The sequence below is a fragment of the Panthera pardus genome, unplaced genomic scaffold (genome assembly GCF_024362965.1).
Source record: "Panthera pardus isolate Hobbes unplaced genomic scaffold, ASM2436296v1 HiC_scaffold_15, whole genome shotgun sequence".
Lineage (NCBI taxonomy): Eukaryota > Metazoa > Chordata > Mammalia > Carnivora > Felidae > Panthera > Panthera pardus.
In genome coordinates this window covers 57,112,628-57,132,264 of record NW_026526710.1, presented here as the reverse complement: position 1 = coordinate 57,132,264, position 19,637 = coordinate 57,112,628, and the positions used below count along the sequence as shown (strand labels likewise).

Genomic DNA, 19,637 nt, shown 5'->3' with positions numbered 1-19,637 from the left:
TACAAAAGCAATTACAAACAAAAAATGAGGGAAGTTTTAACAAGTATCTGTGGTTTTTTTCGTCCTTTTTTAAAACACTGTGATACAAGGCAAATGTTGAATATTCAATCTTAACAATGAATACATGGGTGTCCATTACAGTATTATTTTTATTTGAATTGTTTTAAAATAAAAATTAAAAACATAACTGTACACATGCGTAATTTTAAAACCCAGGCATTTAACCTGGCAGGGCTGGGAAAACTGAATTAATCTACAGTCTGTGAGTGCCTTCTACTACCTCTTCTCACCACTCCTAGGGTTCAATTACCACTTAACTTACTTGGTTAACTCCCTTAGGCTAAAGAACATTTTGATGAAGAAGATAAAACTCAACTAATTCAGTTAGGTTGTCTCACATAGACCTACTTCTTCATGTGCTTTTAGTGCCTTCAAAACAAAACAATATTCATATTTAAAATATATTTTAAATATATATTTATTTAAATATATTTTTATTTATATATTTATTTAAATATATTTTTATTTATATATTTATTAGAATATATTGTAATATTTATTTATTAAATTTATTTTATTAATGTATTAAAATAAAATTTATTTATATATTTATTAAAATATATTTTAAATATGTATTTATTTAAATACATTTAAAATATTTTTTAAATATAAATATTGTTATCTTTAGGGACTTTTTCTTCAAAACAATTCCTGTCATAAATCCTTCTTATGCCCAGCCCAAATCACCTCTTGAGAATCACTGATTCTCTGGGGCTGTCTTCCTTTTTAGATTCTCAAATCGCCAGAATGTCTTGCCTTTCTCCATTCTAGTTGAAATTGTTTTCTTAACCCCACTCTTGATCCAATATCCCATTCCTTGGCTATAACTGCAATCTCAAGGTATAATGAGACATCCTTAGTTTCTTCCAAACTTCCTATTATTCCCCTTTCACCAACTGGTTCCTTCATATTGATAATAACTTAATGCTAGAGAAGCCACACCTTTTTTCCTTAATCTTCTAAAAAATTACCCAGTGATCAAGCAATACTTTGACAAAAGCCTGGGCTGCACAAATGAGACTTCATTACCACTAATAACTTTCTAGCTGTATCATTTTTTGTGATCACACAAAGAAACTATCAGCACCTTCCTCTCCACAGGTCTGAAATGTTTTCACAATTTTATCAGCATCTGTTTCCTTCTTTTATCTTTAGCAAAGGATTCTCACATGCATCTGCATCCTGAAGTTCCTACCATATTGTTTCTTTGAACAACACTTATCCTCTTCACTATCGTGTTTCCTTTCCTCTTAAGCCTTAGCTGTTTGAGGTCTATGGGTGAAAGAAATCTTAAGAGTGACTGTTACTTACTACCTTTAACTTATGCATTGGTAACAACTGAAGTCACAAGTCTCATTTATAACTCTAGTTCCTTCATGGCACACATTTGCCATAGGTACTGACCACAGGCAAGTCACTGTTTACTAAGTTCCTGGGCACCATCTTTTTTTATGCCATACCTGAGTGAGTACCTCCAGATATATACAGTTTCTTACTCCCTTTGTCTCTTCTATTTTCAATTCTAATCTTCCTGATAAGAAAAACATATTCTCCATACAAAAAAAAATCCTTCACAAGTTTTAAATCTTAAGAAAGCAAGATAATTACCTTTGGAAACACATTTACATGAAGAATTTAAAGACCTGATTTTAGGTCCAGATTCTACTTATTAACGCGACACCTTAAAGCAAATCACTTAACTTTTCTAAGCTTCCATCTTTTCATTAGTTTAAAAACAATGTATGGTACATTTTCTAATATGTACAGTGTCTAATCATTACACTCATTAGAATCAAATGAAGGCACATAAGATAAAGTAATAACAACAGCTAATATTTATTAATGCTCAGTGATGCCTGGCAATATGCTAAATCCTTAATTATTTTATCTCATTTAGATTTAGTCTTCACAATAACTGAAGAAAGTAGATGTAAGTATTATTTCTATTGTGCAGATGAGGATTTCATGGCTTAGACAAAGTTAAGTAGTTAACCTAAGATCACAACTAAACAAAAGACAACTGAAATCTGAATGAAAAACAGTCTCCAAAGCCATGATTTTTACCACTTCTCCATTTTAGTTCTCAATCTATGCTAAAGAGCTTTATAGACATTAAACATTTTATACATGCAAGCTGATTATCATTATTAGTTATTATTATTCATAAAGGCACTATGAATAATGACAGCATCAACCCAATAACTTTTTTTTTGTCTCCAACATACAGCAGTGTGCCTTCAGTACAGCAGGTGATGGTGATGGAGATAGAGACAGATAATGCTACAATAACTATATAGTGACAGATGGTAACTACACATCATGGTGAGCATTTCACAAAGTATATAAATGCCAAATCACCATGTTGTACACCTGAAACCAATATAATATAGCATGTCAACTAAATTTTTTTACAGTTATAGATGTTCCCAAATCTTATTTTGCCAAGCATAGTCATTTTTTAAATGCTACTGTCAAATGAGGGTCATTTTAATACTCAAAAGCACAGAAAGAATACAATCTTAGAATAAAGTCCCTTTCATTGAATAAATTTAGTTCTATAAAAACATTTTAAAAAAAGAGGACTTTTCCATATACTTGAAATAAAAATCTCAGTGAGCTCCTCTAATTAAAGCCTCTAGACTAGTACCCATGCAATGTAATGCATTCAATGTAAAATATTTTCTTTCAAGGGCAAATGTTTCAGCAGGTCAAAGAGTACTATAAAATAATCTAAAATAAATAGCCTCAATCCCACTTCATGAAATTATGTCAGCAGAAAAGTTGTTACCTTGGTCTTAATTTTAAAAGATTATTTTGTAACCATGATAATGTGTCAACGTTTACTCAAAAGACCGTAGTGTAGACAGCAAATTCAAGTAATGCTGCAACTAAAAAGTTAATGTCGAGAGAGAAAGTCCTTTCAAGATTTCCCCAAACTGAAATGACTTACAGAACTTTCTAGCTCCTTCAGGCTTAGCTCCTTTATGGCTCACTAAGAAATCAACAATCTCCTGAAGACTAATTTAATTTCCAAGATACCTTAAAAAATGGTGTCCTGGGTAGCAGACACAAGTTACATGGTTACCAGAAAGATAATAATATGGTTACCAGCCCATTACAAATTAGTAAATTGGCACTCTAGACCAGTGCTATCCAACAGACCATTTGGCAATAATGGAAATATTCCATATCTGCACTGTTCAATAGCTGCTGGCCACATGTGGCAATTGAACACTTAGATACGTGATTATGGTAACAGAGCAACTGAATTTTTAATCTTATTTAATTTTTATTAACTTAAATTGCTAGTTGTGAATTATGGCTATTATTTTAGACAGTACAGCTCTAGATTATAACTCTTTAAATTGATTGGCATGAGCCTATTCTCAAGATACTAACTGCTCCTGAATGAACTAAAAATATCCAGATCCTACTGCTATAGACCTGAAGTCTGGACCCTGGACCCAGAATGACTCCATGCAGACAATGTTAGGGTCAGCCTGAAACATCACCTCACTTTACCACAACTTCACTGTCACAATGCTCACCTATACACTCAACTTTCCCCAACCTATCTGTGTCACACAGACCACAAAGCATTTTTCATCTAGTGGGTTACTTTCTCTTTGCCTCCTCTTAATCAAATTGACAGAAACTAAAGCACATTCCAAAGGCATCAAGCAGAGCTGCTAAAATGAAAAGGAGACAGTGGAGAGGCATGCTTTTGCACTAACCTTTCATGTCTAAAGACATGGATTCAAATATAAATCAAACACTGAAGCTTGGTAGTCACATCCAAAACCCCAGGTGGATATGCATCCTAGTCATAAAACTCTTACAATATGACAAGCTGAAAAACGCAGCAGATGGGAACAATGGGCAAATTTGCTCAAGTAAGGCCCACAATCATTAAAAGGCTGGGTCATGGACAATGAAAGTAGAATAAATGCTCCAGAAGTCTGGCCTTTGATTATTTTCACAAATCAATTCAAACAGAAAGATACTATACTTGTAAATATTAAATAGGAAAATGTAGAGCTGGGGTAGAAAAGATAATTAGGAAGAAATGGATGGGAGAGGAGTATATTTTATTGCATTCATTTCTCCCTATTCCCTGCTAAGTCTAAGAAATCCAACTTTTAAAAAATAAGAACCAAACTGAAGACTTCCAATTTGTTTCCTTTTCTCACAAGCATTTCCTCAAAGGAAAACTAGGCATGTTCACAAAATGATGTAAAACCATTAGAGAGGTTAATTCCACTAAACTCCCTCTGAAAGGGTTTGACTTTTAAAAATATTCAACCTAAAAATCAGGCTTTTAAACTTCAGTTATTCATATTGCAGTTATAATACAAACTTCATAGTTAAGCAAGCAATAAGTGAGAATAAAAATATTTAGTCCAGCTGGAGTTTGAGGTTCTTTGCTTAATAATAATCGAACACCATCTTTTCACAAGTCATTTAAGTAGTTCATCTTCATTTCACAGTCCTCTTGTCCCATTATCCCCAGGCAGCCAAGACTGAAGCACTTCTATAACTGAATAGACTTTCTTACACTGCATTTTGAAAACTGTCTCTGTGCTATTTATTTTGGCTCATGGGTACAATGCATGGTAACTATGCTTTGCTATTATTAAGATTTATGTGCACCTATCTACTCTGAGTCCAACTGCCTTCTCAACAATTAGAAACAATCATGGTAAATTCACTGGCTGGAAAATCAAAGTACAAGAAATAAACCATTCAGTTCTAACCATTTAAGTCTCTTCTACTGGAATACTTATTTATTTTCTTAAAATGGTAGTGTGAGAAATTTGAGTATTATATCTAAAATCTGTTCTTACTGTATACAAATGGAAACACAATCATACACATTTTTTCCCAGTTCTTAAAAATGTACTGTACCAAAGACAACTTCAAAGTGTTTTGTGGAAGAGAATGCCGATCTAACAGAACAAACTTTTTAATGTGGAACCAGAAAAATGAGAGGGGCAGGAGAATAAGGGGGAAAGAGAGCTACTGTGGCACAATTTTCAGAGCAAAAGAAATATGGAAGTATAATTTTAAGTTCAGGTATAACAAATACCAAAGTATACTGTCTCTGGTATGAGACAAGAGACACAGACTCAGGAAGCCAGCCTGAAAAAGGTGTAACTAAAGAAACAGGTACGAATCAAACAACAACAACAAAAATAAAATCTAAGAGCACAGCCATATCATGCATAATAGGCAGGTCGGAATAATACTTTTGGCATACAGATCACAGAAGGAATGACATGAACACAGCTCATTCACAACTGCAAACAGATGATCACATGTTTATTCTCTACTAAGGTGATAACTGTAAAATCCAGTTAGATAAACAATCCTGATCATTTGCTATTTCAGTGTTCTTAGAATAACAGAGTATGAATAGCTGCTACACAGGACCTACATAGAAATCATCCATTCTAAACTTCTGATTTTACGGGCTCAAATTTTCTGTGAGTCAGTGGGATGGCCAAGTCTTGACTCATACCACAGTGCTCTTCCCACTGAAAAGTGCTTCCAAGTGCCCAAGCTTCCAATTTCATCAAACCTAAGACATCGTTTTTTAAAACATGTTCTTCCTCCACAGCAGGAGGCTTTGAAAAGGTTTTGAAATCTCAAACAGCATGACGAACTTCTATACAGAAAAGAATGAAACACATTAGCCAAAAGTGCCAAGAAAAAGAAAGAGCTTCCTTCAAAGAGGGAACAGTTCTTTCAACAATGCTACAAACACGATGTATTTTCCATGTAAGAAAAGTAATTACTGGTTTTAATAGTTTTTCTTTCGTGTTCTGGGGAACATGAGGTAACACTAAAGCAAGAAGTCACAGCATAGCAAGTTTTGAAGCTTCCATTCCACTCAGAAATAACAAGTACAATTCTATTAGGAGCAAAGAACTTTGAAAAGACCTTATTTACAAATAGCCTCAGAAAGGCTGTAAGATGCTTATTCTCATTAATTTTTACACCCATTTTAAAGATTTAGAAATTAATGGATAAAAATTTATTTGAAAACTGTTAACCACTCTGGGAAATACAGACAACATTAAAATTTTAGTATCTCTTAAAAAAGTAGGACCAAACTTGCCATATTCTTCAATGTAAAGAATTTAGACAGTTAATGATTACTATCAATTACCAAACATGTTAAGAAAGCTTCTTCCCAACATCTTATTTTGCTCTGCATATGCTTAGTCGTCGTTTCCAGAGTTGCAACTGTGCACTAAGAACCAAAAGAATAAATGTGAGCCCATAAAACTCTTTAAGCGGTTATTGTTTCAATCATAAAAAAAGTTGATCACTATCAAGTCACATCTTTTTTTCCTACCATAAAATTCAAAATATAAAAATGAGAAATACTTAACATCGTGCTACCTTACAAATCCAGAGAAGTCCAGTTCAAACAAATTCCTATGCTGCATATACTGCTTTTTGAAAAATGGCATAGTCACCTGTTATAAAAATTATTTCTGAATCTTCCAACAAAAATAATTGGAGAAAAAAAAATTAGGAACATATGGACAGAAACATAAATAATTCATTTAAAAGAGAACCAAAATGGATGTATTTCTTGACTCTCCTTGTTACCCCCTCAAATTTGGAATTTCATCCATAATATGCATCACATTGCTTTTCGCAAAAAACAAACAGAAAAAAATTTTAAGAGCTTTACTTCTTCCACACATGCTACCTTCCTCCTGCATTGGAGATTTAACTCTCTGTGACCCACATGCTATAAATGAGCTGATTCTGATAAAATTTCTATAACTGTTCCAGGTTTATAAAAGTCACAAAGTGTAGCATAAAGTCCATCACCAAGATAAACTCTTAAAAAGAAGGCTGATATATGAAAAGCTTGAGAACTTTTCTGTATCCCATGTAAAAATGCAAACAAAACCTCAGAATGAGTGGCTGAATTAGAAATTAAATTCTAATTATGGGGGGAGGGAAGCTGACAACAGTAATTTGCTTAAAAAGCTTATGAGGAAACCATGACATACATCACTTTTCCATAAAAGAGCAATATAAAAATCACAGAATGAACTTGACAATGAAAATTTTATGTTGAAGAACAAAGCAAACCCAATGCAAGTACTTATTCTTGATAATTAATATTTCTTCCATATGTAGGTTGAGACAAGCTGTAAAATGCTTGGCATTAAAACTTTCTCCAGACACTAAAGAGTTATCCACACGAACAAGATTGCAAAGGAAATTTACATGTAAGAATTAAAAGAGAGTCTCTTAATAAAAGAATTGTAAAAGGATCTTTAAGCAGTATCTAGCATAGTGCTTTGTGAACAAACATTCATCACATAAGATATATTGTTGTGAGTTAAACACAGAATTGAACCTACCTTTTTTCCTAAATGAAAACACTACATTAAAACAATTTTTTGGCACAAAAACAGACAGATCAATGAAACAGAATAGAGAACCCAGAAATGGACTGACAGACGTATGGCCAACTCATCTTTGACACAGCAGGAAAGAATAGCCAATGGAATAAAGACAGTCTCTTCAGCCAGTGGTGCTGGGAAAACTGGACAGTGACATGCAGAAGAATGAACCTGGACCACTTTCTTACACCATACGCAAAAATAAACTCAAAATGTATCAAAGACCTAAATTAAACAGGAAGCCATCAAAATCCTCGAGGAGAAAGCAGGCAAAAACCTCTTTGATCTTGGCCACAGCAACTTCTTACTCAACACGTCTCCAGAGGCAAGGGAAATAAAAGCAAAAATGAACTATTGGGACCTCATCAAAATAAAAAGCTTCTGTACAGCGAAGGAAACAAACAGCAAAATGGAAAGACAACTGACGGAATGGGAGAAGATATTTGCAAATGACATATCAGATAAAGGGTTAGTATCCAAAATCTATAAAGAACTTATCAAACTCAACACCCAAAAAACAAATAATCCAGTGAAGAAATACGCAAAAGACATGAATAGACGCTTCTCCAAAGAAGACATACAGATGGCCAACCGACACATGAAAAAATGATTGAATCACTCTCATCATCCGGGAAATACAAATCAAAACCACAATGAGAAACCACCTCACACCTGTCAGAATGGCTAACATTAACAACTGAGGCAACAAAAGATGCTGGCGAGGATGTGGAGAAAGAGAATCTCTTTTGCATTGCTGGTGGGAATGCAAACTGGTGCAGCCACTCTGGAAAACAGTATGAAGGTTCCTCAAAAAATTAAAAGTAGAACTACCCTATGACCCAGCAATTGCACTATTAGGTATTTATCCAAGGGATACAGGTATGCTGTTTCGAAGGGGCATGTGCACCCCAATGTTTCTAGCAGCACTATCAACAATAGCCAAAGTATGGAAAGAGCCCAAATGCCCATAGATGGATGAATGGATAAAGAAGATGTGGTATATATATACAATGGAGTATTACTCGGCAATCAGAAAGAATGAAATCTTGCCATTTGCAACTGCATGCATGGAACTACAGGGTATTATGCTAAGCGAATTAGTCAGAGAAAGACAAATATCATATGACTTTACTCATATGAGGACTTTAAGACACAGAACAGATGAACACAAGGGAAGGGAAGCATAAATAATATAAAAACAGGGAAGGGGACAAGACATAAGAGATTCTTAAATATGGAGAACAAACAGAGGGTTGCTGGAGGGGTTGTGGGAGGTGGGGGATGGGCTAAATGGGTAAGGGGCATTAAGGACTCTACTCCTGAAATCACTGTTGCACTATATGCTAACTAATTTGGATGTAAATTAAAAATAATAATAAATAAATAAAGCAATTTTTAAATTAAAAGGTAGTAATTCAGTCTGCTTACAAAAAAAAGAGACAGGGGAGGTGTGAGAGCCATTTAGACCGGCTAGTAATACAAGGAATCTTTACCTCCAAGCAAAGCAATGTAAGAATCTGCAGCATGTAACACCTGCATCTTTAAGACTATATCACCAAAAAAAAGTGGTTATCTTGAAAATATCACCAAAAGCTCCACAGTTTCAAATCTGACAGAATTCAAACACAAAGGGCTACGTATTATATAATTCAATTTTTTGAAACGTCCAGAATAGGAAAATCCACAGAAATAAAAAGTAGATCAGTAGTTGCCAGGAACCAAAGAGCAGAGGGAACGGGGATTGACCACTAATAGGTACAGTGCATGGTGACATATTTGATGAACATGTTCTAAAATTAAATAGTAGTGTGACTACATATTCAACTTTTAGTGAATTTACTAAAAGCAACTCAACTATACATTCTCTAAGGGTGAATTTTATGGTATGTGAATTATTATTTCAATAATATTCTTATTAAAAATTAAAATAGGGGCACCTGGGTGGCTCAGTGAGTTAATCAAGAGTCAGTCAGATTCTTGATTTCAGCTCAGGTCATTATTCCTGAGTTTGAGCTCCATGTCAGCTCTGCGCTGACAGTGCAGAACCTACTTGCGATCCTCTTTCCCTCTCTCTCTCCCCCTCCCCTACTTTCCCTCCATCCCTCTCATTCTCTCTCTCTCTCTCAAAATAAATAAACTTAAAAAAATTAAATTTAAATTAAAAAATAATCGGACAAGTCATAACGTCATTTGTACTATAGTAGACACATTCAGAGCTTTCCACCTGATCCAAATTTCTTGTTTACCTTGGCAAGTCGGCTCATCTGATCTTCTGAGAGAGTACTGCTTGTTCTGCCAGGAGTTTTTGTGGGTTCTGATCCATCTGCTTCTACATTAGGCCAGACTTTCAAGTCGTGCATCCCTTGGCGAAACATGCTAGGCGAAAAGATAGTGTTCAGGGTAGAAGTAAATTAATGCAGTTCATTATAGGACATTTAGTTTCCTAAAACAGAGAGAATTCCACACAGGAAAATGCATGTCTGTCTTGCCAAGCCTGAAACCTCCAGTGGGTTATAAAGCAATTAACTAAGCAACTAAAATCCATGTTAACACTGTTTTTTTTACATGCCATTCTTTTCCCCTCCACACAGAACTATTACAGAAATCCTACAAGTCGAGTAGAAATAGACAGTTCCGTAATGGACCACACTCACACTTCATCATTTCAGTGGAGATCTGAGAAATAATAGAGACCAAATTCCTATCAAATAAAAGAATGTCACATTTATAATAACTGAAACCAAATTTAAATGAATACATAACTCTCTACTTTAAGTGACAATTCAGCACAGTAGAAGGTGAAGTCAAAATGCTGGGATCTGAATCCCAGCAGTGCCATCAACTATTACCTACATGACCTTGGGTATATTACCCAACCTCTATGTCTCAGTTTTCTCATCTATAAAATAAGATTATAAAGAGTACCTGTATCTCAGAGTTGTTAGAAAAATTAAATAGATCAGTAGAAGTAAAAAGTACTTAGAACCATGCCTGCCACACAGGAAGTACTCAATAAATGTTAGCTATTATCATCCTTTCACTAGGTATCATGATTTCTCTCCTGTCTTCTTTTGCACAAGAGATAGGTCTAAAACAGAATACAAATGCAGATTCGTATAAGAAAAAAATCCCATGTCTATGAATCAAGAAATTTAACATACAGCCAAAATTCAATCTGAGGATGGTGAGATCCTGCTTTATAGTGAAAAACTATATATATGATTATTGATGGCCAAATTTCCTTCAAAAGCTACCAAGAAGACCTAGAGTAAAGGTTGAGCAAAGTCATAAAGGAGATTTAGACAACTGTTTTTTAAACATGCTACTATTAAGTGTCTGAGTGTTTTTTCATGGAAGGATTAGAGATGTCCTTCTGTTAGTGTGTTCTCTTTTTTCTTAACTGTTGTTGTTGTTGTTTTTTAAACAAGACCTTTCAAACAATATAAAGTCTATCAAAGAGCATCCTCCCAAAGCTCAAAGAGCAAGCTGATGACTGCAATGGAAAAAAATAAGACTGGAAGTGAGTAGGCAAGTCCAAAGCATTTTGTACACTCTCACATTTAATAACTTTTTTAAAAATAAAGTACATTATGGGGTGCCTGGGTGGCTTCAGTCGGTTAAGCGTCGGACTTTGGCTCAGGTCATGATCTCATGGTTCATGAGTTCAAACCTCGAGTCAGGCTCTGTGCTGACAGCTCAGAACCTGGAGCCTGCTTCAGATTCTGTGTCTCCCTCTCTCTCTGCCCCTCCCCCACTCATGCTCTGTCTCTCAAAAATTAATAAACGTTAAAAAAAATTTTAATAAAGTACATTACATATATTGATACAGCATTTTTCCATCTTTAAAAACATTATACTTAACTATAAAAGGCTTACATAAAATTTTTAAGCCATTTATTATCATGTTCTGACTAATGGAAAATTTCTTCACAGATTTTTCCCAGATAATAAAGAGGATTTTCACTGATTCTGTAATGTATATAAGCAATGATGCCATGAACAATGAGAATGGAATGATAAACGATAGCTACAAGCTCATGAGCACAGTTAAGACTAAGGTATAACCATACTTGTTACAAGGTGTTTAAGGCTGGCAATAAACAGGTGGCACCCAGCAACCATGCAAAAGCTTACCTTAGAGGCCCCCCAGAAATGCACTGATTAGTTGTAAAGAATAAAAATTCTCAAGATTTATCTACCATATTAAAGATCAAAAAGTTATATTACAAAGAAAGCACATATGCCAGCCTTTTATAAAGTTCACTTTCTTTCAAATCAGGTATAGATTCAATATCAAGCAGACCTGCTTAGTCTCTAAGAAACTGGGTACAGTGAAGCAATAATGCCACTTTAAATGAATATCCTTACATGTACCTTGAGAAACAGCAGAAGGCCTGCCTTCCTTCTCTCTACCTCTGTATCCCCCAGTGAATACTGTGACTGGCTGAATGTAACTAAATCAAAAATAAGTACATTTGGCAGGAAGTCAGTTTACTAAATGATTTAGGTGCCTTGGGATGAATCTGGAGAGAAGATTTAAGGATACGGGACGTGGAGGGAAGGGGTGATGCCAAGTGACTCAAATGATCAAGTGAACATATTACTTTCTTTTGACACTAATGGAACCTTTGCAGAGAGTTACACAGCCTCCAGGTGGCAAGCCAAAAGATGCTCAGAGCATCATGTCCACTTGGGAAATTAAGCCAAACAGGCAAGACAAAAGACACAGCATAGCAGGATCTCCTTCGGACTCCAGCGGAGGCCCCAGCAACAGCTGCTGCTGACGTTCCAGCTCCCAGTGCCAAGCCACTATCGCAGCCACTGCCCTGACTTTCAAATTCACATGTGGAAAAACATCTGCACGAGAAATCTGCAGCCTGCTTATGGTTCTCTGCCAATTCAATCTAATGATCAATCCGTTTTTTAGCTACTTAGAAATCTCACCAGCTAAACTTTCAAAATGAGGACAATTAGTCATTCTAGCTGTATCTTAAGAGATGAGTCTTTCAATTATTAATTATACTATTCTCCAAGAAGCACTGCTTCACACAGACTCAAGTAAACAAAACAGACATTAGCAAATACCAAGAGTTGACAGTGACAAAGTTCCCAATATTGTAAGACAACTATCACATGCTTTGAAGACCACTTCTTAAAAACTAAGTCCATACCAGCCCTACTTAGGGGAAAAGGTGAGGAGCAACTGGGGTTATGTAATGGTTCAAGAAGCATCTGAAGAAACTACAGTCTAAAGCAGTTTTCTTAAATCACAAAAACCGTGGTGACACGTGACATGATTTTTAAGGGTAGGAAGGAAAAAAAAAAAAAAAAAAAAAAAAACTTCAGCAACTTCCTGCTGAGGCCACCCAAAAGATGGATGCCACTCTCTCTGCCGAAATGTCAGCACCAGCATGCAGAGAAGCAGCTGTGACCCCGCAGTACCAGCGGAGGTGTGTACCCTGCCACAACACCTGAACATCCTGAGCAGTCACACACAAAGCTGCACACAGTCTAGTACCGTGCCAGCAGACACCTGGGCTTACATGCAGCACAACCCAGTTCATCTCAAGGAAAGGCCCCAGGACACACAGAGAAAAAGGACTTATTTCAATTTCATAAAGTTTCTTATGCTTCCTTTTTCTGAGGTGAAGGTCGGGATAAATGTCAACCTAGAGGGAACAGGAGTAGATGATCCACCTTTTCTTCATTCCTTCCCCACTGTTCAAAGTATCAAGGAAACCTCTATTGAAATCTGATGTTATCATTTGGCTAACTGACATACAACCACATAGGAGCTATGTGTTTTGTTTTTGTTTTTGTTTTAAAAGTGAGCTAATTCAGATAATCAAGTACAGAGATACTCAGTACAGAGATAAGGCAGGAATTCGGAAAGTAATAAGTCAACCAGTCCTATTTGAGAAACCCTGCTCTAAGAGAGGGAGGTGCACAGAGTCAGTACCAATCTCCAACACGTTTTATTTTCACCTGACACCTCATGTGTTCAGGACATGGACGGGCAGCATGACCTAATGTCCAGTTAAGAGTTACGAAAAAACAGAGGACTCTCCAAGATTCAAAGTCTTAATTTACTTAATATCAGGAAAACGAATTGAAGTTGAACTCCCACCTATTGCTACCACTACCTTCATGGAAATATTTGGGGTTTAATTACTTCTTAAAGTACAACAAATACTACTGACTTATGTTTCAGGCACATTTCCATCATGGTTTGGATGGGAGGCAAAGGAATGCTTCCTTTACTGGGGTTCACACAGAAATACAAATCAAGCGGGCAACAGGATGAAAGAAAGAAACTTTGAAAACAACTGCTGGCATAAGTTCTACAAGTCGACTATTATAAAAAGGTTAATGCAGCATTTCCCAAAATGTTGATCCATAGGCCACAGCATCGCTTGGGATCCTGCTTACTAAAAATGCCGAATCTTGGGCCCCATGACACCCTCACTAAATTAATGAGAACACAGGAAGATGACTGTTTAGTGAGCTTACCAGATGCTTCTTATTCATAGGTTGATCACTACCGACTTCATGTACTTTTCAAAAACTTGCCAAAAGTCAAGTAAAACTGGGTCACAAATGTTAATTTGAGAAAGAAAGAGTTTGTTTGGCTTTAGGCAGTTCATTTTACTGCACTTCTGTGGAAATTTCGGTTGTCTCATACTTACTGTCTAGTCCAATTGTCTCCTGAAACTATATCCTAAGGTCATCTAAATGCAGAGGTGTGCTTTTATGACAAAACCTCCAGCTGATTTTCCAAAAGGGAAACCACTTATAAAGAGGTCAAGAGGAAAAACCAAGAGGTGTATCTGTTGTTTCTCAAGAACATTTAACCACTAACTACACAGCAAAAGTAATAAACTGTTGTGCACTTTTTTACTGTGTAGTAAACCCCACCCTAGTAGAGAACAGCGAAAAGGAACAGACACTCTGGAAAAGGAACAATACTGACTTAGTGACATGTCCATTCTAATGTAACATGCTATTTTAACCAAATTATATGTCATGTGTCAGACTATGCCTAAATTTGTTCTTTCATGAATTTCAGTAATAAATATCTCTTTAATAATTACAACAAACAAAAATACCTTCACATTATTAAGCAACCAAAGTATTCTAAATGAAATTACATCTAGATTTTGTTCATGAGTTGAAGGCTTTCTGACACACCCTATCCCTGGATGGCAAAATTCAATATTACTGAACACTTATTAAGTTAATTATGTGTCTTCAGTAATTTATCATCATAAACTACTCTATAAGATAAATATTGTTATATCATTTTAGAGATGAGGAAACTGAGGCAGCAGGATATTAAATAACTTGCCCAAGGGTACAAAGATAATAAACAAATGAGCCAGGATTTGAACCCAGATAATCTGGTTCCCCATGCTGCATCCCTAACCACCACCGTATGAATATACTACACTGTTTCTCTTAGACTTCAATATGTGATGAATTGAATATATAAGGGTACCATTTCAAAATATTTGGAAACAAAGGCCAATTTAATAAATAGTGTTAAGACAAATAAGTAGCCATTTGTCAGTCTTCCAGTTTTTTTTAAGTTGATTCTCAATAAATCACTCCTTTCAGAAAGTGATTTTAGATGAATCAAAGACTTAAATAAGAATAAAAATCATAAAAGGAAATCTCTTTTAAAATTAGAAAAGGACTTTCTAAAACAATTCACAGCCCATAAAAATAAAAGCTGATCAACATGATAATTTAAGGTCCATGAACAGCAAGCAAACAAATATATACTAATTCAAAAAAAGTCGAACAGGAAACACAGTATTTGTAACATGTGACATGCAAATGGCTAATTTCATTAATCTACAAATAACACCTATACATTAGTAAGAAAACTGACAACTCAAAAGGAAGCAGAATTTTATGGCATGTGAATTATATTTCACTTTTTGAAAAAATAGGTGGACATCAAAAAGCAATTCACAGAAACATACACAAACAGTAAACAAACATATCAAAATATGACCATCTTCGTTTAAATTTAATGATGTGCAAGTTAATTCAGGCAATAACATTATCCAACTTTAAAATCAACACAAATTAATAAGTCTGATAATACCTAGATTAAGTTCTCTACCTATTTTGCACTGAAAAGAAGTAGGGTTTCAGAGATTCCAGTTCGGGGGTGAGAAACTGCCCAATTAGCCTGAAATAGTGTGTCAACCAGACAGCAAAGAAGGTACGAATGACTACTGGAGTACTGTCACAGAACCAGGGAGGGGATAAGCTTGAAGGAACTATTACTGACCAAAAATGGGAGTGTTTGAACACTGTGAAGACTAAAGACAAATTAATTAAAACATTTCAAAAGTGTTTAAGACTAAAAGTTAATGACAAAACTTAAAAACAAAAAGGAAAAAAAAAACCTCCATCATCAAATAGACAAGTTATCAGAACACCAACTCATTCTTAAAACTGGTAAAGAAGAGGGGCGCCTGGGTGGCTCAGTCGGTTGAGTGTCCGACTTCAGCTCAGCTCACGATCTCACGGTTCATGAGTTCGAGCCCCGCATCAGGCTCTGGGCTGATGGCTCGGAGCCTGGAGCCTGTTTCCGATTCTGTGTCTCCCTCTCTCTCTGCCCCTCCCCCATTCATGCTGTGTCTCTCTCTGTCTCAAAAATAAATAAACATTAAAAAAAAAAATTTAAAAAAAAATTGGTAAAGAAGAAAAAAGTGAACATTCATCTGCCTTTCCTATATAAACAGTGTACCGAGGTAACTCAATACCTGATGAAAGACCACGTTCTTTAGAGGAAAACCCCAATTAATATACACAGAAAAGAATAATAGAATATCACCAATTCTCTAAAGATAGTGATCCTTCTGTTCCAGGAGAAAAAAGAGGGAGAAAAAATACCTTTCAGGATTATGCTTTTGTTGTTGTTGTTGTTGTTGTTATTGTTTTACAACAAACTTCTATTATCTGTAAATTTTTAAAAACTGAGTTGACACCTTTTCAATGATATAGTCACAGTGATATAATCACTATCATTATTAGCAATGCTTTTTAACTCTGCTTATTGCCCTGTCACTACTTTGAGAAAGCAAAAAAAATGCTTTAACAATGCAATTACAGTATACACCAAAGAGCCTCTTTTTCTAGCAAGATTCAAATTTCTAATGACTATTTTTTTTTTTTTAACATTTTTTATTTATTTTTGGGACAGAGAGAGACAGAGCATGAACGGGGGAAGGGCAGAGAGAGAGGGAGACACAGAATCGGAAACAGGCTCCAGGCTCCAGGCTCCGAGCCATCAGCCCAGAGCCCGACGCGGGGCTCGAACTCACGGACCGCGAGATCGTGACCTGGCTGAAGTCGGACGCTTAACCGACTGCGCCACCCAGGCGCCCCTCTAATGACTATTTTCAAATAGAAATCATATTACCAATCACTAACTGTACAGTAACTGAAGTTGTGTGTCTTAATTAATCTACCTGCATATCCCATAGGAAATTTGTGTCAAATTCAGTCTCAAGAATAAAGGAATCATGTATACCAAATACGTTTTTGCTTCCTAGGACACAGAGCACCAGAGTAGGTATAAACTATTAAAGCTCTCCCAAAAAGAAAAGCTCTCCCAATATTCCTAAAAGATCAGAAGAAAAGAATGCTTACCCATATTTTCCAAAGAGCGAAACCGTTGTTCCTCCCACAGGCACTGCCTTCCCTGGTCCATACACATCCCATATAGTGAGGGCCACTTGGGCATTCCTGGGCAGGTCTGGGTATTTTACAGGCAGTTTTAGCCATTCATTCCAGCTATAGAAATAAAGTCAACATAAACATAAAGCTAAGGAAATAAACTGTGTGTGTGTGTGTGTGTGTGTGTATGTGTGTGTGTGTGTGTGTGTGTGTGTGTGTGTGTGTGTGTAAACTTCCTTTTAAATTAACAAACCATACTTTTGTATGATTTGTCCAGAGAAAATGTTCCAAAAGATTAGGTTGGTACTACAAAAAATGTGACACTTACCTCGATTCTGATGGAGGCAACTTCAATTTTAAATACAGAACACATGAAAAAAAAATAATGAAAAGCCAAGCTCATGAAAATTTACACTGGTATTCTTTAATCAAGAAATTCACATAATATCACTAAGACACAGGAAAGTGATAATGGCTAATAAAAATCTGGTAAAACACAAGCATGTTAGATCCAAACTTGTTTTGAATGTAAGTATGATTATCTATAAGCATTTTCCAGAACACAGTTTTTATATTATAAAGAGAAAAAAAAGAATTATTCAAAATGCTGCTGAGGATAGTATGGTCCTATATTATACAAGAGTACCTCAACAAAGGAGAAAAAAACAACCAAAACCTTAAAGAGATCAAAGTAGACTATCTACTACCACCCTAACATGAAGAAGTTACCAGACTGCTCTGGACAAACATATGACAATTTTTTACATATTTTTCTGTTCCTCAAGTTATTTCATCAATACTGATAATGCAAAGCTATCAGGTGTCACGTTTTTAAAGCATACCTGTATATATGATTTCACTAAAGAATGTTCATGCTTAATAATTTAGTAATGATAACACAGCTCTTTTTTTTATTTCTATTTATCCCTGCAAATTTTCTTCTGCATTCAAACTTCATACTGAATCTATTTGACAATTTCAACTCCCTTAAACAACAGATGGCTTCTAAAATCCCAAAAGAAAATTATGCAAACAATACACAAACTAACACCCAGAAGACACACAGAACTGTTTCTCTCTGTTTACTCAAAATTATTCTGTTTACTCAAAATTATTATCAAAGGGGCATATCCCAGTCTAGGTCAAATACATCTGCATCAGTAAGAAATTGAACAGAATTTTCAAAAACTTAAAGGATAAATCATTTATGCCCACCATATAAATTCAAGGACCTACAGGAAAATTAGACATGACTACCAATTTAAAGGAGAATCAAAAGTTATTAAATCCTTTTCTTCTATGAAGAACTTAAAAAAATAAATCATCTCTCAAAAAAGGCTTTCTCAAGCCATTCTTCACTAGATAAACTTCAGGAACTAAATGAATTTATTTAATTACTGTACACAAGGTGGGTCTGACTGAAAGGGTAAATACTAAGCAGTACCATCTTGTGCCAAGGAAAAAAACCACAAAAATTAACTAATACAGGCTAAAGACAGAAAAATCAACAACAATATCCAAAATGAATTATGGAAATTCTCACTTCTATATTCTGTCCTTTGACTAAAAAACAGTATCTATGACCACGCAATCATCTGCCTCAAACTTGTCATCTAAAAACACACCCCCACACCTTTTTAAAATCAAATTAACTATACTGTAACCTGTTTTATATACTGGACTGCTGCAAAAGAATTCTTTTGAAGAAAATCAATCTGCAGATATAATATTATTTCAAAACTCTAGATTTTCCAGAAATTATGGAAAGATCTGATCAGATATCAAAAAGATATAAATTCTGAACCCCATTTTGTTCTCTCCCTCTCAGCACATCATGCCTTCCACACACACCAACCCTCACTGAGCTAGAGACTAAATCTAGTTGGCAACTTTCAAAACATTTCAATATTCTGAAGCCTGATTCTGCATGGCTGGATTCTCACCACCCCACATACAACTGTACTAACCTTCTTGTCTGACCAGTGCACTCCTAAATCCTACTTTTGTCATTTCTTAATTATATTAGATTATCAGTCTATGTTTCTCTCTCTAAAGTCATGTTATATCCTTTATATGACAGGAGAGAATATAAATTTAAAAAAAATAAGATTTAAACCACTTGCGTACAGAATAATATTTACATATAAAACATGGAAATCTGCAATATTCCATACAAATGACAACTCTATTTAAATGTAACTAAAGTACAAGATTCCCCACTATGGACAGGATAGAATAGGAGAAGACAGAATAGACTTGGGTAAATTTTGGATAAATCCTTACTATTTGAACTCTCACAACTCACTATCAGAATCTCAAAAATCAGACTCAGATCATTAGGAATCTCAACTATCCAAAAATATGGTCTAAACTAAGGAAAGGCAAATTTTTACATTGTAAGAGATCCTTTTACAGTATAATTTATTTTTCCTAAGTTTACACTATTTCTTTTTT

General features: G+C 35.2%; 1 protein-coding gene across 1 annotated transcript in view; it reads right to left on the bottom strand.

The window, feature by feature from the left end:
• Window positions 1–19,637, bottom strand: part of PIK3C3 (phosphatidylinositol 3-kinase catalytic subunit type 3) — a 139,617-nt gene that overhangs the window by 113,977 nt on the left and 6,003 nt on the right. Inside the window, exons 3-4 of the mRNA XM_019465316.2 lie at window positions 17,157–17,300; window positions 9,737–9,866 (exon numbers count right to left, since the gene is read on the bottom strand). Coding sequence (XP_019320861.2) covers window positions 9,737–9,866; window positions 17,157–17,300 — 274 coding nt within the window. The remainder of the gene's footprint in view (window positions 1–9,736; window positions 9,867–17,156; window positions 17,301–19,637) is intronic.